We start from the raw sequence: 25,391 nt of genomic DNA, 5'->3' as shown, positions 1-25,391 counted from the left end.
GGTGTCAGATGATTCACTGTTTATTGCCGAATATAAGAACACTCTTATTTAAATGCTGGCTCAAATACCCTTGGTTGTGTTTTCAGGAGTCTTCACACTGTGTCCAGTGTGTTTCTCTGAGTACTCCAGTTTCCTCCCACATTCCAAAGACATGCATGGTAGGCTGATTGGACACTCTAAATTGACCCGAGGTATGAGTGTGAGCTTGAATGATTGTTTGTCTCCTTGTGGCCTGCGATTGGCCGGCCACCAATTCAGGGTGTCTCCCGCCTCTGGCCGAAGTCAGCAGGGATAGGCTCAGCACCCCCCTTTTTGAATTTGTTCAAAAAGATCAGGGTCACCCCATGCTGAAATGGCACAACAGCATAAATAACTAATAACTTTCATGTAGCGGCCTAGTGGTTAGCGCGTCAGCCTCAGAGTGGGACACCTGAGTTCACATCCAGGTTAGTTCACCTGTGTGGAGTTTGTATGTTCTCCCTGGGCCTGTGTGGGATTTCTCAGGCTACACCAGTTTCCTCCCACATTCCAAAAACATGCATGGCAGGCTGGTTATTATAAGATGGTGTTTTTTGCATTGAAATAAGACTGAACAAGTGGTGCTCGTCTTACATTCGGGGTCTAGACATAGCCATTCACAACGCTAGATGGCACCAGATATTTTAAAACGAAAACGGAACTTAACTCCACAGGCCAAAGCGAACCCCCGTCACGAAGAAAAATAAATATAGCGGTAGCACAAAGAAGAAAAATAAGAAATAGCAACGAAAAGAGAAGAAAATAAGAGACTACAGTTACAATTAGACTTCACTTTGATGGTTAATGCTGTTGTTTTTTGTTGTAGATTGTTTAATTTACATTAAAAAAAACAGAAGCCATTTATGTAAAAACGTGATTGCTCTTTAGTTACTATATTGTGTTGCAAAGTTGAAACCCATGCTTTATACTCCCAGTCAAAAAAATTATCCTCTAAACAAATATGATATTCTGTGAGAATAGTCCATCTGCCAGTGCTTTATATGGTCCATCTTACAAGTTTTAGTCACCTTGAATGACTTCCCTGTACAGAGTTAATAATTTGCTCCCTAGACTGTATGACTGTGTGGCTCATTGGCCGGTGGCCTCCTATATTTTGTTACAGTGGCAGGACAGTTATTGTGCCCAGAGTTTATATCACATTCTAATAGAGCAAGGCTATGAGTTAAGAGCGGGAGGCTTTTATACCGGGGCCGTTAAATCACTGTTCAGATGACTTCATTAGCAGAGCAAGACACATGCTGCGACACTTATCCGTCCATACACGAATACTCGCGTCCACGCTCGCGTGCACGCTTCCCCCTCACTACCTTGAAGGTGTAGCATCAGGGTTAGACAGAACAGGTTGTGGATTTATTCAGGTGTATGTGTGTGTCCTTCTTTGTCAGCCGTCACTTCAGTTCCTTCAGCATGATGGCTCATCCATCATTTCCAGATTGAGCTTTTCAGCAGAAACTAGACTGATTAATACCACCCCAGGACCTCCCAGGGTAGCTCAGCTGACTGGGCTGACCTGCATTAATGTGTAGATAGATGGTTTGTGGGTGGACTAACTTACTAAGATGGTCTGTTCCCTCGAAAAATGGTTGTTCTCCTGGCTTCCTTTACCCAAGTGGCTTACTGAGGAACACTGACTGTAATCAGATACAAATGCATTACAGACATACATATTATGATGATTTTCCTCCATTGCTTCTCCAGTGTTTACTCTTTGTGCAGCACGCAGCAGAGCAAGTCATATTTCTCTTTACTATTTTGTAATGACTATAACAAGGTAGAAGTATCTCTGCCAGTTGAAGAAATTTACAGAGGCAAAGAGTAAAGGCAAATGTATTCAGTTGATGGTATGTCTGTTTGTCTGTATGTTTTTGTTCAAGATAACTCAAAAACAAATACAGGCATAATCATCAGAATATGTTTGTCATATGAAACGGAAGAAGTTATTAATTTTTGGGCAATGATGTTTCAAATAAATGTTTTTTTCTGCCATTTTGGCGTGATTTGCTGTTTACGTACTGTACTGACATTAGATTATTTGCCGTGCTTTAGATTTAGAATAGCAAATCAATAATCTTTTCCCAGGTTCTGGACAGTTACTTTAGTCTTACCGATAAAAGTTAGTTGGTAATTCAGTTTTTACAGATAGCCAAAGGTCCTTGGACATAACTAAATCGAGCAATTCAAAGAATCAGAGCCATATGTGTCCATGTTATATACAATTGCTCATTTCTTTCACAATGATTTAGCTTGAATTAGCAAGTGGTTCAAATCAATAACATTTGCTCTTGGTTTACAACCTTGTGCAAATTGCAGGTTTTCTGTGTTAATTGAAAAACTCTGCACACCACCATGTCCTCTTTTGTTAAGATGAAAACATTGGTTATAAAGTGACTCAACTTTTATGAATAGCTTCTTTTCAACTACACCAAGAACATATTTTCTTCAGTGAACACTTGTAGCCATACGGTAAAAGGGAACAATAAAGTTATTTTGTTGAAGCAGCTAACCCGAAGGCCTTGTATTGACATATTTCAGTGAATTCCTGCAAAAAAATAATAATCTACTTGAATCGAAAGTGTTTTCTAGGGTACAAGAGGTTTTCCAATGTCAAGGTGACTTTAACCACGTTGGCTTTGTGTGCCAAAGGGTTAGGGTTGTCGTTGATAAGAATTAGCCAGCAATGATTGATGAAGCTACATGTGTCAAAGTGCATCTTATCCACTCCATCATAGGCACTTTATTTTACTCAAGGACATCCAAGCTTGACCTTTCAGACACCTCCCTGAGGCAATAGACCAAATTTGTTTCTATTGTTGTCATGCATGATCCACTTTAGTAAATATTTTGTATTTTTAAGTGTAGGCATCATTTTACTCCACACCTTCACCATTCTAAACACATACAAAATCAATACTTCATTGTCTTAACCTCGCTGTTGCCGCTCAGTGCCATAACAATAGTTGTTTAATAGTAAAATGCCAATGTGTGGTGTTCTTGTGCTTGAGCAGGTCCTTAAATTGCCACGATAGACGCTTGTGCCACCATCTGTTCCAGGGCGCTGCCATATGGTGGGGCCTTTTTCTCAGGGAACAAAATAAAAACAAATATGTCAAAGTGTTCGTATTTCTCGGTGGATGCTGTTCAATCTGGGGTGGCACTCTTTGTCTGGTTTAACTGACTTTATGCTTCAAATAATGGGTGTGTGTGCTTCCTGCCCTCAATTTCATACACACATATGTATATATATATATATATATATATATATATATATATATATATATATATATATATATATATATATATATATATATATATATATATATATATATATATATATATATATATATATATATATATATATATATATATATATACACACACTTATAACAGAAGTACAGAGAGAGCTTCTCAGATTTTTCCAGCAAAACCACCAAATGTGACAAACATTTTTAACACTTTGGTTGCTATTGCAAGCAATAGATTTCCATTTCACTGGAGGGGTTTGCAGCTAACATTTGATTCCTGCCAGCCAACAAATCAAATTGGACACCTAGCACCATCAATAGCTGTTCACATAACGACTCTATGCTGGACCTACCAGTTGAAATGTATTTGATGTCCATCACTGTCGATAGCGGTGAATGAGTCAATTGCTTGTGTAATTTATGCGACCATATACAGTTCTTTTGCTGCATGTTAGGTTCAAAGAATTTCAAGGTTAGCCAAAAGTTGTATGTCTCTCAAAGAAACAAGGAGCCATGATCTGCCTCTCATTCTTGCAAGAGCAGAAATTCAATCGACTTTTCAGAAAAAATGTGATGTGTCATTGAGGTTGGCCTTCTTTTTTGTTTCATCCATAGCCGTGTGGACAGTTGGGAATGGGAGTTTGTGTTGATGGAGTCTGAGTGCATTTTTAGTCTGCTTGCCTATTCCCTAATACATGCATTGTTGTGTATTTTAGCATCCCTTGACTATATTGTCACATTGAGGTTTTCATTAGATTCAAAAAGGTGCAGGCGAGCTTGACAAACCTTCGCGTGTACACGTTGGCGCCGAAACAACTTCCGCATTACTCGCGTCATAGCGGTAGTACATGTGTCTGTGGATGTTCGGCTCTAATATTTGGAGGTTTGCTTCAAAGGCGAATAAATCAACCATCCCTGGGATAAGGCCATGGCCCCTCCTCAAGCTACACAGACAGTCTGAGAGGCTCATTAATCATATGGCCAGTCACAGATGTGATGGCTTCCACACAAACCACCAGCAGACTGTGAAAGTCACATCCAGCAGAGTCAACTGTCAGCCAGACAGGAGGAGGGTGCACTTTCTACGCGTCTGCATCCAACTTTCTTTTTTTTGTCAGACATTTCACAACCTCCTTACAACTTCTCACGTCTGACATAAGGCCCACTATTTGAAATATTTGGTTTGACCCTTTAAAAATGAGCTTTTGGGTCAAAGAAAATCTGTCTTCGAGGAGATTGGTCAGAGTCAAACCATTATGGAGACAAGAAGCATTTGTCATGAGTGTTCACCATTGCATTGCCTTTGGTCCCTTTGTCGCACAAATATTTTTCATCTGTGGCTGCCGGATGAGTAAAAAGGTCTGCCACTGTATTTTTGCCCGCTACTAGGCAATGCCTTTGCTCAATGGATTTGAACATGGAAAAAAAGTTAACATTAACCCTGGTAGAGCCATGATTTATCAGCTTGTTTTCCGGGTCATTGTGCTCTATATATATATATCAGTTTGAAACTCAATGGGGAAGTCATGTTGCTAGTATTCTGCTTCATTCTGAAAATCTATATACAATGTCTACCATTGTGTATTAGCGTTGAGGCTGGCAGGTACTTGAAAAAATAAATTGTATTTTGAATTACAGGTCATTGTGCTGTATAAATGTCCATGACACTGTATGGGAAGAAATTTATTTTCTGATTTTAGCCATCATATTGGCTAGGGCTGATCCGTCTGGCCAAAAAAAGAATCAATTTTTTTTTCCACATCATCCGATATCAAATATTGCTTTAAAAAAAAAAATCAAGTTGTAGTTTTGATTTTATTTTTTGTTTCATAAAAGTAGTTTCAATTAAATTGTGTTTGCCATTGTGTTCTGGTTTTAAACTATCTAGTGTTGGAAAAAAGTATTTAGTATTTTAGTCTGCATTGTTTAATTTGGGTAATGTTCCTTGTATGTGTTTAGATTTACAGATTACCTAAATTGGGATGTAATAATCTACTTTGGGGAAAAAAACATTAACATCAAGGAATATTTTGAGAAACTGTTAGAAATTGCCAAAGTAGTCAGTTTGCATCTCTACATAGTCGATTGAATATGGCACGGCTGGTCAAAACTGTCTAAAACAATAAATGTCAATCTCGCTCTTAAAATTGCCCAACCCTAGTATGTGTGTAAAATGGAATGTTGGCACTGGGATGTGATGTTTGAGTCTTTAATTGATCTGAGAAAATTATTTTGGAATGTAATGTAGGATGAAGCTGCATTACTCAGAGATTCAAACCTTCAAATTCGGACCTGTGAGGCAGACGTGTTAACTAATAATTTGTCATGCTGCCGCAAAGAGGATTTAACAAGTTGAATATTTGCACTTTTATCTCAGTCAATCCAAAACTTGTATTACTTCCTGCCCCATCATCTCTAATCTAACTTGGCGTTGGAGACTTATACTATTTTGTTGTTGTTGTCAATCGGTGTAAATACACTGATATTTAGGAAATGAACAGCCACCACTGGGTTCAATTTTTATGGAAGTGAAGCTGGATGAATTGCTGGGGTGAGAGACCGTGTACCATCATAGCTAAATGAAAATGCCATTTAATCTACTGCAAAGCCCTCAAAGGATGAATACAAATGCCAAATGGAACAGGAACAAGCCACCAAAAAAGCCACCAGTTTCTGATTAAAAATGGAAAGTCCCAAGGCACCGCAAATATACTGAGGGGAAGGTGTTTTAGATTTATTTAAAAAAAAGACACTGTTCTGAACCACAGAACAAAGTACATAAGTGCCTTTCTCAAATCTAATCCATTTGAAACAGTCAATGATCATATTTCAGTCTAAATAACTGTGATAGACCAATCCTTTTTTACTAGGAGGCCCAACAATAATTCACTGTCAGCCCCTCCTAGTAAAGATGGGTTTGACATCTATTGCTGTCAGTGACGAGGAATGAGTCAAGAAGTAAAATTATGATGTTATTAATAGAAGGCTAAAATGCATATGATGGTTTTAATCTTTGCTGTATTTTTAATGCCTGTAAATAATTTTATATTTCTTGCACTTTTGACCGCCTTTGCATGCACTAGAAATTGATTCAAGAGAGCCATGGTCTGACTTGTTTTTCCATATTTCCTGCTGATTTACTGAGTTTACTTTTTCTCTAAGAATAACTTCCTGTTGTCAAGAAGAAGTCTTCTACCTATGTTGTAATTCTTTACATTATGACATATTTGGTGCAACTAATTATTTCTTTTTTGTTTGCCTTGACCTAGCAGACCATGTTAAGAATGTACAATGGTACCTTAAACTATAGTTTTTGTACTGTACGACACTACTAACCCTAACCATTGAGTTGGTAAACTCCGCCATTTTAGTAACCATGGGAAAGTCAGGATAACATTCCCAATATCTCAGCTGAGATGTTTCAGTGGTCAATGAGGAATCTCAACAGAAGATTTTAAGAATGGTTTGGCATAGGATGATCCTGTCTCAAGAATGTGAATTTAAACACAATTAGATAATTGTTTCTTAAATGGAAAACATGCCATGTAAAGGTTTTATTTACTATGGAGAAAATATGCTTCTTACATTATTGTGGTTTTATTGGATTGGTAAAAAGTTCCTTTTTTTGTCACCCTGTATAATTGCCTAATTCCAATAATGTCTCGCTCATGGTCACTTCATGCACTTGAATTCTGTGAGTTCATGAGATAGCAGCACTCTGTTTTGGTACATCACGAGGTTGTATCCTGTCGTCATGCTCATTAGACTGTTTGTAGTGTCCAAGCCTGGCTGGCAAATCGCATGGCTCGCTTCGTCTTTCCCATTTGCATGTGGTCCAGGAAGAGATAATTAGAGGGATCTCTGCCTGTCACTGTTAATCTGGGACTTAGTGAAGAGCTGTGATGCCGACATGCTGATGGACTGACACGCTTCACGCTTGTCACACACGCACACACACACATTTGATACTAACCCCACAGCTTCTACACATACTCTCTCTAAGTCATTTACCATTTTGACCTAAGACCAATGCAATTATGATCTGAAAATTCCTTTGTCTCTAATGCTTCTTTATTCAAAAGAGGCTCCCAGCAGTCATATATGAACTAATGCATGTTGACTCTGGCTGTTTACATCCTTTGTACGATGCTGTTGACACAGGTTTTTGATTCCCAAACAGGCAGAATGCTCAGTAAGCCTCTTGAACAAGCCCAGCTGTCAGCCCAGTACTCTCTTGCACAAATACACACACATTGGTGCTCACATCCGCTGGCACAAACTAAAAACACACGCTCTCACAGTGCTGATTGGCATTGCTCCTATTTTCCCATAAATCCCACTGATTTATCCAATCAATCTTACTTGCGTAGGGGAGGGGTGCAAAGTAAGGTTAAAGTAAGATGATGCCCCCCCATTTTGGTAAGTTAGAACCTACATTTAACAAAAGAGAAAAAATGATATAGCCAATATTTACTACTGAAAGGCATAAAAAGAATTGGATAAATAGCAATGTCTCTAATTAATCAAATATCAAAGTATTTGTCAGTTCATTTACTATTCCATTAGTTGATAAGTTGATTAATTGTGGCAGGCCTGATTGTCAGACATAATGACCCCTTCAAATGAAACCAAAAGTAAAACGGACCCAGAGAATTTGGGTTCCCCGCCCTGATGACCTCATCTTAGAATCCTTGAGCAAGAAACTGAACCCTGAGTTGGTCATGATGTTGCGTCATGAGTAGTCAAATGGGGATTTGGTGTTAAAGCGCTATGAGTACCTTGGAGGTTGAAAGGGGCTATACAAGTGTAAGCACATTCACCGTTTCTATTCACACTTGCCTGCCATTTACAATGTTAGACGCCTAATCCATCTTAACTGAGAGAAGCTGTTAGAAATAGTTTGCTGCCATCCTCTCCCAGCTTAAATGATTTTTTTAACTTTGTCATGAATGGCCTTTGGACACTGTGTTCCCTCTAAATGAAAGCTATTCCTTTTTGAACATTGTGGTATTGTTTAACAGCACATACATCCGATAGTGACCTCAACTGTCTTTCTGTGTGACCCTTTGTCGCCACTGATGCCACATAAAAGTTAACACTTGACTAAAGGTTTTTTTTTAAGTGTACAAGGTCCTGAATTGGTGTTCTAATGTGGTCATCTTTCTACTAGAAGACACTTTTGTTCATAAGCTCCCACTACACTTGATTTCCCTTTTTCTTCTGCCTTGTTTTACTGTCTTCTTTTTCTCTCATGTCAAACACACGTGCAATCACCTCTGACACTCAGACCTACTCAGACCCTCACAAAGTGAAATAGCTCGTGCTGCTGTAAGTCCCCTCCGTGCCATTACAGGTAAGCGCAATGGTGCACTTGTCTTGACACTTGTCTTGACAAATACAAAGAGCTGAAAACTGCAGCTTTTTACATCAGCCTGTCACATCTGTTGAATGGAAACAAAATACACATCATCTTTTTTCCTGCCATATAAATAAATATACACACACATGGTGTTAACCCTTTATAGACCAGGCATTGAGCTCATTGACTGCCACTCACTGCACTAGACGTTTAACTCATTTTGACTTGTGCTGTCAATGGCAAAAGAAAGATTCACACTAAGCCATCAACGGCAACGAGTTAATACGTTTTTTTTTTGGTTGTAACATTTTTTAGTTTGTAGAATAAAAAAATAAGGAGAAAAATATACTGTGATCCTTCACCACTTCGTGGCTTCAACATTCACGGCTTCAGTACATTGCGTTTTTTTTTAATATTAAATATTTTTAAAAAGTTCATAAAATCCATGATGCAACTCGCAGGAATTCTAGTTTTTCTACTTTGTGAATGTTTCACTGTTTCTTGGCCTTGTGTTTTGTATAGAACCATGTCTCTTGGCTCTGCCCTACTTAAAACTATCCTGACTGGCTGTAAGTTAAGGATATCCATTGATATATTTTCTTTGAAAAAGTCCTTCATGTGAAGCAAACTAAAATATAATTTAATGAACACCCATAATTAAAACTGCAAGAGTTATTTTCATGTGAAACTCAATTTACAACCAGCAGGACTATTCATGTGGTGACAAAGTAACCTGCCCATCCATGGCAAAGTGGCAAGTGTGCGCTTGCACTCTCCTATCTTCATCCCTCTCTGGCTCTTTTACCTTTACACTTGTCTTTCTCTGCTCTTACTCTTATTTACCACCTCTCGCCTTGCCACTCTCTAACTCTCTTTGAAACGCCATTATGCTTTGGACCCACGTTTCTTTGATCACAGGCTTTGCTTTGTGACTATAAGGCCTCTCACCTCTTCAGTGCTTGTTTCAAAAGAGGAATCCACTTTTGTGGCTCACCTGTGGTGTTGATGGCTAAGAGCATTGGATGTCTGTGTTTTTCTGTCCATTCTGAAAAACCACACATTACTGTGAAGCTTCAAGTTGCAATTACTATATATATATATATATATATATATATATATATATATATATATATATATATATATATATATATATATATATATATATATATATATATAAATACATATACATATACATATATATATATATATATATATATATATATATATATACATATATATATATATATATATATATATATATATATATATATATATATATATATATATACATAGACCCTTGCGACCCTACTGAGGATAAGTAGCTTAAACAAAATCAATAAATGAATGAAAAGTTGAAATTTGAGGAATTCATGTGCATTATAAGTTCACTCTCCATTGAATATAATGGTCTATTTATAAAGAGGCAAATGGCCAACAAGTGACAACACTCTCTCTTAATGTGAATATCAGATATTAAGTTAAATGTATATACGGTATATGATATCTATGGTCAACTTCACCCAAAATGTGATTTCCATATATTGGACACCAGATTTAAATTATAACTACTGTATGTATATTATTATTATCTTTAAATGGATAATTATTTCATTTTCTGTATAATTTATAAAGAACTAATTAATGTGGATAAAACCACAATTAGCCTCCAGTTATGGACCCCAATAACATTCTAAAATTGATTTTATTTCCCCCTACGATATTTATCTAATTGATTAAAACCCAGAGGACAGGCCAGATGTTCACCTTTTAATGCCAGTAATGCCAATCGCTGCCCAAATCTCCCAGTCAAACTGAATTGGACTTCCACCCTCGTTTTTGGCAGCCACTGACTACAATGAGCGTTCTGAAGGGTTAAAGATTTTGGGGCTCTTTAGTGGTAAAAGTCAACATTCAGAGTACATAAACAACACTTCATATTATTACTTTTCAATGTCAAAACCAGAATAATTTGACCCAAGTAGTATGCAAGAGTTTAGTGTGTGCCGGTGTTGTAATATCACGTATTGTTGGATTATGTCTGATCTATAAGTATCCTGCACATGGCCCAGTGTGGGCTGATATCTGTCTGTGTAGATCTGTGTCACCACACGCAGATACAGCTGATATCGCTGTCATCTCAGCAGTCACATCTGACAGCAGTGATCATAATCAGTCTCCCCTGGCTTTCCTTCCCCACTATCTGTTTTCCTCTCAGTTACAACCTAACCTGATAGTTAAAATGTTCACCTCTGCCATTGTATTTTTCCCCCTTACATACAGCAATGGTATGCCTTGGGAATATTCTGTAAAAAGAGAATGGAGAGTTACTGTTTGTTGCTGTTATTTCTGTTTGTGTTTGTGTGCGTTGGTAGGTGGTTGTGTGTCATAGAACATTTTACAAAGGGATCAGGCCCGGGGGGTGTTGATGCATCACTGCAGTAGAGCAAAGTAGAGGGTGGAGGCAAACAAGTTCAGAGCAGATGTAGCAAACAGCCTCGCTCGGCTGTACGCACGTTGCACAGTTAGCAGCGTGTTTGTTTGATTTTTTTTTTTTAGAGGGAGGGCCAAATCTGTGTTCAGTGGCTTGGTATCAGTGACAGAAAAGATCAAGCCACGACACCACAAATGAAGCTGTCAAAGTGGCCCGACTGTCGGCGCCCGAGGAGAACGTCCCTCGTGTGAACATTTTATTATGATCGCGGTAAAACCTCACAGTGAGAAGGAATGACTTCAGTGAGAAACGGCAAAAACATACACACACACAAACAATTTCCCTTGGGTGGAGAGAGACAAAACAAGTGGCTCTTGTATCCTGGTCGGTGATGGAATGAATTATGAATCTGTGGAAAGGGATTAAGAAACAATGGTTTAAGTCACTGGGATCTTCGCCTAGTTTCTGCAACCTCTGCGCAGCAACTAATTAGCACTTTCAGCACAAGTGAATGATCTCATTCATGTGATTTCTGCTTATGTAATGCACAACTTTAGTCAAACACACATATACACACTTTACAGTGTTGTCAATGTGGGGACGTATTGTGGACATACAGTTACGTGGATGCAGTGCAGTAATGCAATTGTACCATTATTATCAGTCTCATTGTATCAAGTCTAAATGAAAAAGCTGCTTTCAGATAAGGTTTGATTCACTCTGTGAATAGCTCTTAAACTTCTTTTAACTCATTAAGGAAACACAGAGATGAGCATTTTCAGCCAGTCCTCTGAGTTATATCAACAAACATAATCTACTGGAAATGACCCATGTTAAATATGGTTACACACTGCTTGCGAGATTATTATGTTATACTTCTTTATTTGAGTCAAAGGGACCCTTAAGAGTCAGTCCTTATCCGCCCGACTACTGATTATTGTAAATTAAGTTCAGTTGTGCCATCATTCAGCCCCTGTACCTCTATTTTTTGTTCCTAAGTAAAAGATAAAACATCAAAATGGAAAATGTCTATCTTTGTGGTGTCTGTCGTGAAAGCATGTCATTCTGTCTTGAGCTGATTGGAATTTGTCTACAAGTGTGTTGTGTTTACCTCTGTCCAATGTCAAAACATTTGGCTTTTTTTCCCCCATCCTTCTGCTGTGAGTTTTGATTACTTGACCACTAATAGGGGTCTAATTCATATGAACTGTGTGAGGGGGTGAACAGTTCAAACGGATTGGACATCCTTCCCCGTCAAATGCAGCCAATGAGTTAAGTTATTAATATAATTTTGCCCCCACATAATTTCCATTCTATTTGTATAGCAGATACAATTCACATCAGCTAATTAGTATCCACTCACTGATATAGGGGGGAAGGGAGACAGGGACCAGAAGAGGCAGAAGCAGAAAAAAAATAGGGTGAGAAGCAGCACAGAGAGTAAGGGTGGATAATTAGACAGAATTAAGCCATCTCCCTAATCTAGCCCCTGAAAGAAAAGAGATGGAGATGGAATGAGGGGGCGCTGGGTTGAGGTCTTCACATTCACCCCTCTCGCTCCCCTCTCTCCTTGGTCTGGCAAAGGCTCTGAATGTGTGGGAAAAGAGGGGCCTAGTGCTTGAGGCTGGGCAGAATGGATCAGCTTGGGATTGGGAGGCTCGAGAAGTGTCTCATTGTCATGATGTCACTGCTGCTCAAGAAGGTTGACCTCTGACTCCTATAGATTCATGGTAGCCCACTGCAAACCCCCACCCCACAATACCCTTTCAATGCCAGAGGTACCAGATTGCCGACGGGCGCCCACTAGGTGGTACCCAAGCTTTTTGCTGTGGAAAATCGACGCACTTTAGTGCATTTAGCGACCATTCCCCATGTCTGTTCCACTTCATCCTTCCTTCCCTTTTTGTATGCCTCCCTTCAGTCACTCTGTTGTCTCGCATTTTGCTCCCCCATTCTCGTCCCGCCTGGCATCGGGGTAGACACCGATATAGCGCACGCCGCCAGATGTCGCAAATACATCATCTGAGGGATGAGGCACGATAGGAAAAAGTCAAGGCACGTACGAACGGGGGGAGAAGACTTACTGTGTGTGGGTGTCAGCATATGCCTGCATTTATCTGTGCATGTTTCTGTTTTCCAATGTGTGCGTGTGTGTCTCCTGTGTGCAGACGCGTGTGTGGAGGTCACAGCAGGTCAGCATATTGTCCCTCAGATGTTTGATATTTTATGTATAAGAGGGTGGCCAGAGCCAGAGGATGAGCACGTTCCTGACAGAGGCATCTTTTTGCCGACAATTCGCCACCTCAGCAATGTCGAGCCAGGCGTCACATCATCAACAATGGAGAGGAGCGGCGTTTATACCCGCATAAGGATGATAGGAGCAAGAGATAAAACCTACAGATAACCAGCAGGGTTGGGCCAGAGCGCCATTGCAATAAAAGGATTACGATCATGCAGAATGCGTTGTACCATCGAAAGTGGAACAACCTCTCTCAAATTTCCATTCAGTTTAGAAGGGAAAAATTTCCCATGTTGCGAGAATGAATTGATTACCAAATCGAACTTTATTATTTGAAGTAATAAATAATATTTGAAAGTGATTTACTTTCTGCTTCATTATGAGGTAATTCATTGGCAGACATTTACATTTAGACATCCAACCCATTTGAACTGGGAGGTGCTGACCGTGGTCATTAGTATTATTTTATCTTTTGTAATGTCTAATGAAGAATAGAGAAAAGTGTATTTAAAACTGAGACAAACACCTCACCTACCTCATCTCAATTTTTGCTGTCCTCAGTCTGACAACGGATTTTAACTCATTGGCTGCAATGGATGAAGCAAAGTTGCTTTAAAATGTAGACATTTTTACATTGACTACACATTCACTCTGACAAGCGATTACTTCCAACATAGATCAACAACCATACTGCATTTCTGACTGACTTTCGGCTTTTACCCCCTTTGGTGACCACAGAAAAACAGTAAATCCCATGATAGATTTTGCACATATTTTACGCCAGATGCCCTTCCTGAAAAAAACCCACACAAGCAGGAATTGAACCTGGGCCACTATAATGGAAGCATAGTGATCAGACCATTAAACCACAACCCGGGCCCATCCTATTGTTCAAATTTTAAAATATGACTAACTGTGCCTATAGTGACAACATAGACCAATAAAACTTGATGTGTAAGACAAAAATAAAACTGCAATTTCAGAATCAGCATGGCAATATTCATTTTAATCACGTGAAAATATAACTGAACTGATTCTATTTTCTTTCAAATGATCCCCCATTGAGTTATGAGCTTGTACTGTTGATAATTGATACAGAATATCAGTCTCTATTTAACTACTATTAGTGACTCAGCAGTTCCTTCTTGGTAATGACAAAGGGCCGGCTGCCTCTGTTGTGAATGTAGACCAATCAAGGATGTTGTCTTTTGTTCAAAGTCGGCTGGTTTAAGTTCTTGAATCCAAAATGGGAAGGTAAAATCTCGCCATGCCAAGCACACAGTCATCTTTGGAGGAGCATATTATTTTGTGAGGGGACAGTGCCGACTTCCCCAGATCAGACAGTGTGGTGGAGGAGATTCCCCCAGAGAGGAGTGATCCCTCACAGTGCTCTTCTTTTCCTCCTATGGGGGGAAGTTTTCCAACGTCTTGCTATTGTAGTCGGCCTCAAAAGATTTTCAGCAGTCAGCATTAAAAGGTGCAGATCTAAAGAGACACCTCCAACTGAAATACTGATAGAAGAAGAACTGATATAAAAATAAAGGAATGAGTGGGAGGTGAGCTGATAGAATCTAAGACACACATTAAATACTGCTCTTTAGAATTGCTTTGTGCCCTAACAACAATTTGGATTTTTTCCACTTTCTTCATCTGTTAAAGAGGGTTACCCCTTTTTAGACTCTCCTGTTCGAGCTCAGTAGTTTCAGAGCGTTTTGCTGTATTCCCTTCTGTGCTCAAACACGACATGAGAGGTGGTTACCCCAGTGACAGTTTATCCGTGACATCAAACTCGAATTGTGTTGTGTGTCGGGTCAGGGCAGAATTGTACTGCTGCTCTGACACTCCTCCAAGTGTTCCCCCTATCCAGGGGAAAAAGCGATAACAGTAATCTATGGTTAAAAAAAAGTGAAAGATCTCGAATGTAACTAATTTGTGACAATAGACATCCCTAACCCTATAGTTTTTAATTTTCCACTATTTAGCCTCAGAAATGGTCAAATGAGGGGTAGGGGGGTTTGCTCGTGTTAGGAAGAGAAGAGAAAATCTCTTCATGAATGTACAATGCATATTCACCATTTGAGCTTGGTAATGGAACAGATTGTGCTTGTATCATGAAGGTACACTATATATTTATGTTTTATTTGTATATGTGTATAAGCTATTCTACACGTTGGTTAACACCAGATTAATCATTAATCATTTGTGCAGATTCAACTGCATACAACCATGGCCAGTCCTAAGGTTGCAAAAAAAATAATAACATTAATGGACAACATTAAAAAACACATCCACTATTAAAAGTTTGTCAAACAAATACCGTGTGCACCTCAATGTGGCGACCACTGATATTCATGGCACCAACTGTCTATATTTTTTAAATGACATGTTCACAATGTTATTCTGACCTGCAAGCTCTATTCTATCATCACTAAATATCTATCTAACATAAAAAGAACTTTTTTTGCAGATAATAACAAACACTTTGATTTCATAAACTGTACTTAGACATCACTGTATACATGCACACAACAACACAGCCAGATACAAAGAAACAACAAGGTGCAACAAAGTGTGCACCGTCCTTCATTATCAACCCCCTTTTTAGTTATCTCCCGTTTCTCGCTTCCTCTATCTGAAGAGGTGGCACTTTTTGTCGCAAAGGAGCATCAAGACCTCAAAAAGCGAGGATACATATCATAACAAACAAAGTCATCATAATAAACCGCGAAAATCTAATCAAGAACTATTGATCCATGCGCTGAAAAGAGACTGAATGGCTTAACCAATATGGACGACATGATGGGGGGGCTTAACACTTCAGTTTTTTTCAATTCCCACCTTAGGACTTGCAGTCCTCAATGAAAAGACGATCCAATCATCACACCATTGGACATATCTTTTTTTAATGTAACACAATTTCTGTATTTTTTTCCCTGCAACTTTTATTGTAAGAGCATTTTAAAGGACCCTCTGTAATTACCTCCACCAGAAGGTGAAACATAGGAGGTAATATATTTTGTTCTTTATGTCTGGCTGTGCCTATATTTGTGTTCACGATAACTCAGGAGCAACTAAATGTATTATCACACTTGCAGTATTTTTTTTAAAATTTAAATAGAATAGGTGATTCAATTTTTGGTAATATGTTCAAAAGTCACATAGGTTTGCATGTTTGTGGTCCAACTGACTTAAGGACAAGTAAAGTAATCTGTAGATAAATTGATAACGCATTAGCTGAGTTGACTCAAATTTGCAGGAGAAAAAGGTCAAAGTTCACATGGGTCCTTAGGTGGAGGTCTTCCCTCTCAAAGTACCCCAATCGTGTATCAACAACTCATACTAATTCACATGTAATTCTAGTATGGCTTTGTTCTTTTTCATTTGCACTGTTTGATTCCTTCACTGCCATTGACGGCGATGAAATTCCATTCGATTTTAACTGGGAGGCAATTATTTGCTGCCGGCCATTCCCAGTCAAAATTAATTGAATCTCAATCGTCACGAATGGTAGGCTATCACACTATATGTATCTGAATTATAATGTCCAACCTAGGTTGTGATAAAATAATTTCCTTGCAGAGCCAGTCTTTGTTTCTACACATAAAATCAAAACATAAAATGCTTACATTAACAACATAACAAAATTAACATTCATGGGATTTTGTGACATTTGAAATTTAATCTATAGTAGTATGTGTATTATGCCTTTTTCTTTTCTTTCTTTTTTTTAAACAAAAACAATCTAATAGCCAATATCGCACAACAACTTTTCTTTTATTATTTGCAATAATACTTTGGCTTTGAAGGCTACTGATATTGATTTTTGTAAGGCAATGCATTTATTGTGAAGGTAAATGTTATTATTTTAATATTGGTCTCATGCTAATTTAATAGAGCGTAACATAAACATCAGGGTGAGAGCCTGGGGGTCTCGCTATCTCCGGTCGTCAACTTGCACTGGCACATCAACACCACTGTGCTAAAATTTAAACAATATGCAGTCTTTTTTCTTTGTGATTTAGCAATAATAACATCATGTGATAAGACTGTATGAAATATATTTTTAATGATATGTTCTTATACAGCTCAGTGGACTAGTACATTTGTCCTATAGTTCTGAAGATGGTAAGTGAGTCTTGGATCAGGTGCTTCACAGATTGAGTTTGCTCAGACATAAACACTCCAAAACTTTAAAAGTGACTTTGTTTTTTGTCTAACTTTTGAAAAAAAAAATGAAAACGCCAAAGAGTTTTAGCCTTTTATATTTTAGCACGTGCATGTCCAAGGCTGGATCAGTTGGTACATATCTCCATTGAGTCCAGAGAAGGCTTATTTGACCCCAATCAGCACACATTTTATCAGCATTGAGGTCATTAGCCTACACCCAGATGAGTCGTTGAAAGTCATTTGACCATTTCCCAGCTTCTCCTCTTGTCACCACTTCACCTTGGCTTTGTTAATCAATAGTCCATTCAAACAAGCAACCAAGCAGAAAACCTTTTTTTCACATTTTAATGTCTGGTGTGGAACGGTGGTGTTCACAGTACAACAAGCAGTAGGGTGCTTATGACTGCTCAAGATACTGTATAACAGGGTTGCCCAATTCTGGCCCTTGAGGGCCCCTATCCAGTCTGTTTTCCATGTGTCACTCCACCAACAAACCTGAATTAAATAATCAGGATTGTTATCAAGCTTCTGGACAGCTTGCTGATGCGTTGATCAGACTGAATAGGGGCCCTCAAGGACCAGAGTTGGGCGCCCCTGCGGTACAAGATACAGCATAACTAAATATTCAGAGAGATTTAAATAGTTACTTGTAAAGTTATCATTTCAGACACTCTACCACAATAAATCAATAAATCCTCAGAAAAAAACAGAGCAGTTTCTTCCATAAAACGTTTTGATATGAAAAAAAGATTGTGCTGATCATCAGCCATCATCAACAATAGGACATTCATTTTCTGAACCAGTTATCCTCATAAGGTTCGCAGGGGGTGTTGGAGCCTATCCAGCTGAACACTCTGAATTGCCCTGAGGTATGACTGTGTGTGTAGATAGGTGCCCATCTCCTCAATTGGCTGGCCACCAATTCAGGGTGTCTGCCACCTCCTGCTCGAAGTGACCTGGGATAGGCTCCAGCGCCCCCCGTGACATGATGAATTAATATTTTTCCCATATGTAAAAAAATCTGACAATAAAGTTACTTGAACTAAATGTTCTAATTTTTATATATTATGTATGCTTATACTATACATATGCTTTCATTTATTTATTTATTTATTTTTATTTAAAGAGCTAACAAAAAGAAAAAAATCCCTGTAAATATCCTCTGATCCTTCTTTGGTTTCCAGTGAAAGCTGACTAATTATCTTTGTTCATTCATTCATCTTCCATATCGCACATCCTCCAAGGGTTGCGGGGGTTGCTGGAGCCTATCCCAGCTGACTTCGTGCAAAAGTCAGACTACACCGTGGACTGGTCACCACTCAGCCATAGAGATAGATGACCATTCGCACTCACAATTATATCTCCACCACCGGGAATCAAGCCTGTGCCTGCCCGTATCTAAAGTCAGCCGAGTCAACCCTTAAACCTTCACGCTCCTTGCTTATTTGCAAATTTATTTATTATTTAAAGAGCAAACAAAAATAAAAATAAGTAAAATTGTTTCGCTCTTAAAAAGTGCCACCATTTCATAGGAAATGAATAGGAAGCACTACTAAAAATATTACTGCTATGGTAGAAATCCCTACTAAATACTGCTAAGCTTTGATTAGAGCTTGTATTGAATTTACTTTGTACACATGAAAAACTTCTCACAGTACTGTCACTCCAGTCTTTTCCCCTGCTTCCTGTTCTCATCATCTCACCGCTACGTATTAATATTTAATCCAATATTGAAAAATTGAAGCGGGCACACCATCGGCAGGGCTACCTCAGCTGTTCAGCATATATGAGTCCCCTTATGCGTGACACTTGGACCTACAGTTGGGACATTGCAGTCAAATGGAACAAAGGTAGTCTTGAGTAAAGGACTTGAACTCCTGAATAGCATTGCTAACAAGTATCCTCGTGGCAAATGTAAATGCTACTTGTCTTTACAACAATTGAGTTACCAGCATGTACTGGTTTTAAGCATTGGTTTGAATTTTGGAAGAAGAAAAATGTTTTTCAGTGCCACACCACTTGAACATCTTTACTCCATGTCAGTGTTTTAGTCTTCACTACTATTCAGTTTAATGTGCTTCACTTTTCTTAATAGCCCAGGAAACCCTGGCCTTTCAGTTGTTACCATGGCAACTGACCTATTTGCCTGCTGCATGTGAAAGTGAAAGAGCTTAAGAGAAACATAGACCATCACACCGATGGACGGACGAGGCTCATCATTAGACTTTCCACTCCTTTGTCAGCATCTCAGCTTCTGTCTCTCTCTCCTTCTCTCCACAACCTTACCAGTGACCTTAAATTACTGTGGTGTTATCTTTCCAATAAGAATGTGTTGTAGTGCATGTACACAGTACATAGACACTTTTCATTCTGAACTCTCCTGAAATGACACACTTGGAAATTCATTCAAGTTTTATTTCTGATAATGTATTGGCCTTGGCTGCACAGCACTTACAGACACTACATTGTGTGAACAAAAGTAAACGGACACTTGCCTTGACAGTTTCCACTGATTCTCGGGCCTCTTCCAGCTGCTTCAAACAGGTTGACGTCAAATTCTTTGAAACACAACTTGTCTTAGCATTCCTTTATTCAGCATGATTTGCACTCAAGAACTCATCCTTAAACAGATATTGGACTTTCCTACACTCTTTCTGCCAAATAAATTCTGTTTTTTATTCATTAACATTTCGTACTGCTTATCGTGACAGGGATCGTGGGGGAGCTGGAGCCTATTCTAGTAAACCATGGGCAACCGGCAGGGGCACCCTGAATCGGTGGCCAGCCAATCACAGGGCACAAGAAGGTGGACAACTACTCACACTGATACCTATTTAGAGTTGTCAACCCGCCTACAAAGCATATTTTTGGGAAGTGGGAGGGAACCAGAATACCTAGAAAAAACCCACCCAAGCCCAGGGAGAACATGCAAACTCCAAACAGGAAGGTCCAAACCTGGGATGGAACCCACACTCTCAGAACTTTGAGCTGGACACGCTACCCACTCGACCACTGGGCCCGAGTAACTACTGAAGGGCAAAATATAATTCCCCATTAAGCCATGCTAATTTAAGATTTTAATTAGGCATATAGGCATAAGTCAAATTCTTAGGTTCTCTTATGTACAAAGTTAAACTGGTCAAATAAGTTGTACTGAGTTTGTAGGATACGCTATCCCATTTTCTGAACCGCTTTATCCTCAATAGAATTGCAGGGGGTGCTGGAGCCTATCCCAGCTGACTCCGGCAGAGGCGGGGGACACCCTGAATTAGTGGCCAGTCGATCCCAGGGCTCAAGGAGACGGACAACCATGCACACTGAAACCTATACCTAGGGGCAATTTAGAGTGTCCAATCAGCCTACCATCCATGTTTTTGGAATGCGGGAGGAAACCGGAGTACCCAGAGGACACCCACGCAGGCCTGAGTAGAACATGCAAACTCTACACAGATGGACTGGATTTGAACCCAGGACCCCAGATCTGTGAGGCTGACACCCTAGGAAATGTTATGTAGTATGAATTTCATCGACAAAGTTGAGTGAACTTGAAATTTTCTGTGAAATTGGTTGACCAGAAATTTCAGCTATTTGTAAAATGTATTTGTTTGTTTTTATATCGTATACAGTGACTGAATGATCACTCCCCTCCCAGCTCAGATAGTTCGGCTGTTTGTCGCCGATTGTCTTCCAATCCATTTGGGCACTGAAAGAGTCAATCACTATCAACCCTCCTTTAGCTTTAAAACTTTGCCTTTAAACACAGTCAAACTGTTGTTGAAATACATGTGAGCATTTTACCTCCTTACCACTACAACATTGCGGCTGGAAACAAGTTTGCTCTGTCTAAACCTTGACATTGTAATGCATTATGAAGGTTTTTCATATTAAAATGTCAAGATAAGCTGCAGATACGGATGAAAGTACTTTGCCATTCAACAGGGAGAATTGTTCAAGTGAGAAATAGCCAACAAGATATATCTTTATATATATATATATATATATATATATATATATATATATATATATATATATATATATATATATATATATATATATATATATATATATATATATACATACAGTGCCATGAAAAAAGTATTTACCCCCTTGCTGATTTCTGTGTTTTTTGCATATTTATCACACAAAGGTTTCAGATCATCAAAGCAATTTTAGTATGACACAGAGACAACCCAAAGAAATAGAAAATGCAGTTTTCTAATTGATGAGATGAGATGAGAATTACTTTTTCACAAGGGCCAGACAAGTTTGTATTTTTTTCTGCCTTGGTAAATATAATCATCATTAATTAATTGCATTTTCTCTTTCCTTGGGTTGTCTCTGTGTCATACAAAAATTGATTTGATAATCTGAAACCTGTGTGTGTGTGATGAATATTCAAAAAAACACAGAAATCAGGAAGGGGGCAAATACTTTTACCCCTCACTGCATATATAAGACACGTCTTGTTGGCTTGTGCCATTTCCCTCGCTTCCTGTGCTTATCATCTTGTTTGATGCTTTGGAGGGACAGATGTAGTTCAGGTGCCTTGAATTTGCTTGATGAACTTTCTCTTACCCCTCAGCCCATTATTCCCACGCAAAAAACAATGGTGTTTGCTTTATATCTCTGAAGCTGCACACCGAGTGGGTTCTTTGCAGAGGTTAGGACGAAACACACCTGCGCCTGTGTGCCAATGTGAAACTTAAATGCAATTTATTTGTGAGATGGCACAGGAAAAAATAGAACAGAAATCATACAGATACTGGTCGATTTTAAAATAAAAAAGTAGAATGAAAATTCCCTCATTAAATTGTTCTATAAACACTTCTCACATCAATTCAAATTTCCAATGTCAAACATTTTCAAGTGCTTGAATTAATCTTTTTTAGAAAATCTCTGATCTCAGAAAGTATCTCAAAACTATTGCTGTCAAGCAATTCAACTTGTTCATAATCATTAATCGAATACAGTCTCTAGTTACCCCCCGAATAATCACATTTTTCATTTTTTATTGTTTTAATTCAAAACTGATTTAGTATTTTAAGTTTTAAATAGACCCTCTTAACAAAGGAGGCTACCAATGTGCTTACCGGCTGCCTAAGAACTTAGAGTTCGGGAACTTTACACTTGGATGAATAAAGCATCACATTTTTCTAAACAACATGTAAAAGATGCTGCAAGAGTGGTTAGGACATCCACTGTACATTTCTACGATTAAGGGTTCCAACCCGGCAGCTAGCTTTCATATGTGGTGTTTGCATGTTCCCACTGTGCCTGTGTGGGCTTTTTCTGGGTATTGCCACAGTAAAATAAGTGTTAAAAAAAGTGTTAAAAAGGGGTTAGAAAGGAAAAGAAGAAAAGAAAGAGATTAATTAACTGGGTTTATGGCTCTTTGGAAGATGACAGTTAGGGAATGCTGCTGCAAATGCATGAGAGTGGAATGAACTGGTATGAGCATGAATGTGTGATGTTAATGGACCAACAGGCAGCTACTGCAAGGAATCAGGGAACGATTATATCTCTGGTAAAATCAACAAGAATATCAATACTGGTTCAAAGGATATAGCACATAAACACAACCAACCAAAATCCTGTTACTTTGAGAATGTAGATATTAGATTAGATTAACCTTTATTCATCCCGTATTCGGGAAATTCAGTTTATAGCAGTAGCAAGCACAGACACAGGAAAAGACAATGTAGACCTAGATAAAACTGGAACCACACACAGGAAGCCCACACAAGGTTGGGACCTTCTGCAGCCTGAGTGCAGAAATAAATATGCAGAATCCCTCTTCCAAGCTGATCCACACAGTTCCTCAGTAGTCTGGAGCTGATCATTAGGACCGGTAGCCTTCCTGGCCTTAATGGTTCCAAAAAACGTCCAGGACAAGCCTAAAGAAACTAAGCTAATAGAACAATGTACAAGACTACGTTTCTTTTTGGTGCCAAACTGTACCGTGTGTGCTGGGGGCAGGGGGAAGATCAGCAAGGCAAGGCCCTTCTGTCTCGTTGTCATCGCGCAGGGCCATCGGGGTTTCAGCGTGCCAGTGTTTCTGTGTGACGCGGGTGGGCGCGCAGCCGAACGAGCACTTGACTGGCGCTGTGCACTTAGCTAGTGAGAACCGGCTTCTTTGGCTGGGCTCCAGGCTAACTCTTCGCGTTGTGAGGCTTTCTGTAGCCGTGAGCATTGGGCGATGTGGTACCAGATGCCACTCCATGTGCCCAAATCTGGTTGACATTTGTAGCGTGGGCAAGCGGACACAGGGGAAGAGGGAGAAAAGTCGATTACAGTGAAACAGCAGCCTAATACGCAATATTGTGGATTTAGTGGGTGTCCATTTCTAGATCTTGGAAGGTGAATCGCAGCCACTTATGGAAGCTGATTGAGAAATGTTTGACCGAGCTGAGTAATTTGATTAGGCTGGCATGCAGGGGAACAAACAGGAGTAGCCGGGTGACCAATCCGTGCCAACTCATGCTGGCATGGCCTTCACCCACCCTCCTGGCAGAGATAAGATGAAGTTTGTTGGTGGGGGGAGGGCTTGGGGACGCACAGTGTTTGGCGGGAGATCGTAGTGATGAGCAGAATGATGGTGGTGAGTAGGTGGTGATGTGAGGAAAAGGGTGACAGGAAGTGTAGGATTGCAATACATAGTGCCATCGATGTGCCCTATGTTTTAGAAGGCCTATACTGTTAATAACCTTCACTTGACACATACATTATTTCTTGTAATAGTTAATTAATGTATCATCACAGGCTTCATTAATTGCCTTTGTTTTGTGTTTCTGCTGTGTTCCCTTAATATGGTTGGGTGTTAACATAAGTGAAAGTGTTTGTTCAGTCATTTATAATGATTTAGAGCCCACTCACAGTTTTGAAGTGTTTTTGTTAAACTTTGTTTACTAGTTTTAATACTCAGTATTTTACTCTAATCAAATGTAAAAATGACAGACGTCCAATCCATTTTGGGACCCAGTGAAAATAGATTGGTTGTCTATCGCAATCAATGGCAATCAAGCTTGAGGCCCAATATACACACTTTTTCAAATCACACAATTGTGATTTTCTCACTCATATATTGCATCTATTTCACATGATCACGTGGCAGCATTAGGTTGCTTACATATGCATTCATAAGCATATAAGGATGATATAATATTTTTTTCAGATCCTCTTATCCCCTACAGGTATAACAATGTTAAACTCTGCAATAGACTTGGTCTTCTGGTTTCAGGTTTCATTTTCTGTCTTGAAAATTTTCAGAACGAATCGTTTTTAGTGATAGCATATATTTCTTTTATGTCACTGTACATACAATATAAGCATATAAAGTACTTAACCTCGCATATAGATGGTAAACATCTGTTTGACAAATATCCCTCATTCTTTACACGCACAGACATACAGTATTTTAACCATTGGGGTGTCATTTCTAGCTCTAGTGTCAACACCTGTGAATTCACATACAACTATAACCTTAACACCTAACATAGAATGCAAATATCCATCTAGCCTTTCATATACATAATTCGTAAACATACATAACAACCATACAAACATATATTTTCTTCCACATAGTCAAAAACACTTGCCTTTCTAGTCATACACCCTCTAAAAACAACATAAACACCTACATACCTGTTCACAATAGAGCATATATACATCCTTCTGGTAAGGTGCGCACACGCACACAAAGTAAATAACTATCTGCCCTTTCAAATATGCACACAATGCAAACACCTTATGCACACACACACACACACACACACACACACACACACACACACACACACACACACACACACACACACACACACACACACACACACACACACACACACACACACACACACACACACATTATGAATTTGTTGCCATGTGACTGATTTGTGTTCAAATGGGTCACAGATC

General features: G+C 39.0%; 1 protein-coding gene across 7 annotated transcripts in view; it reads left to right on the top strand.

Moving 5' to 3' along the window:
- The window catches only part of kiaa0825 (KIAA0825 ortholog), a 132,270-nt gene that overhangs the window by 62,375 nt on the left and 44,504 nt on the right, over nucleotides 1–25,391 (top strand). The window contains exon 23 of one of the 7 annotated variants that reach the window (XM_077600195.1): nucleotides 20,684–20,791. The exons of 4 other annotated variants lie outside the window; for them this stretch is intronic. In XM_077600195.1, coding sequence (XP_077456321.1) covers nucleotides 20,684–20,717 — 34 coding nt within the window. In that variant the 3' untranslated portion in view covers nucleotides 20,718–20,791. Of the gene's footprint in view, nucleotides 1–13,239; nucleotides 13,345–19,572; nucleotides 19,704–20,683; nucleotides 20,792–25,391 lie in introns of those variants that run through there. 2 more of the 7 variants (XM_077600192.1, XM_077600193.1) reach the window with 2 other exon arrangements.

This window comes from Stigmatopora argus, chromosome 5, assembly GCF_051989625.1.
Source record: "Stigmatopora argus isolate UIUO_Sarg chromosome 5, RoL_Sarg_1.0, whole genome shotgun sequence".
NCBI lineage: Eukaryota > Metazoa > Chordata > Actinopteri > Syngnathiformes > Syngnathidae > Stigmatopora > Stigmatopora argus.
The sequence above is the reverse complement of the archived record's forward strand: the minus strand, read 5'-3'. Positions and strand labels throughout refer to the sequence as shown.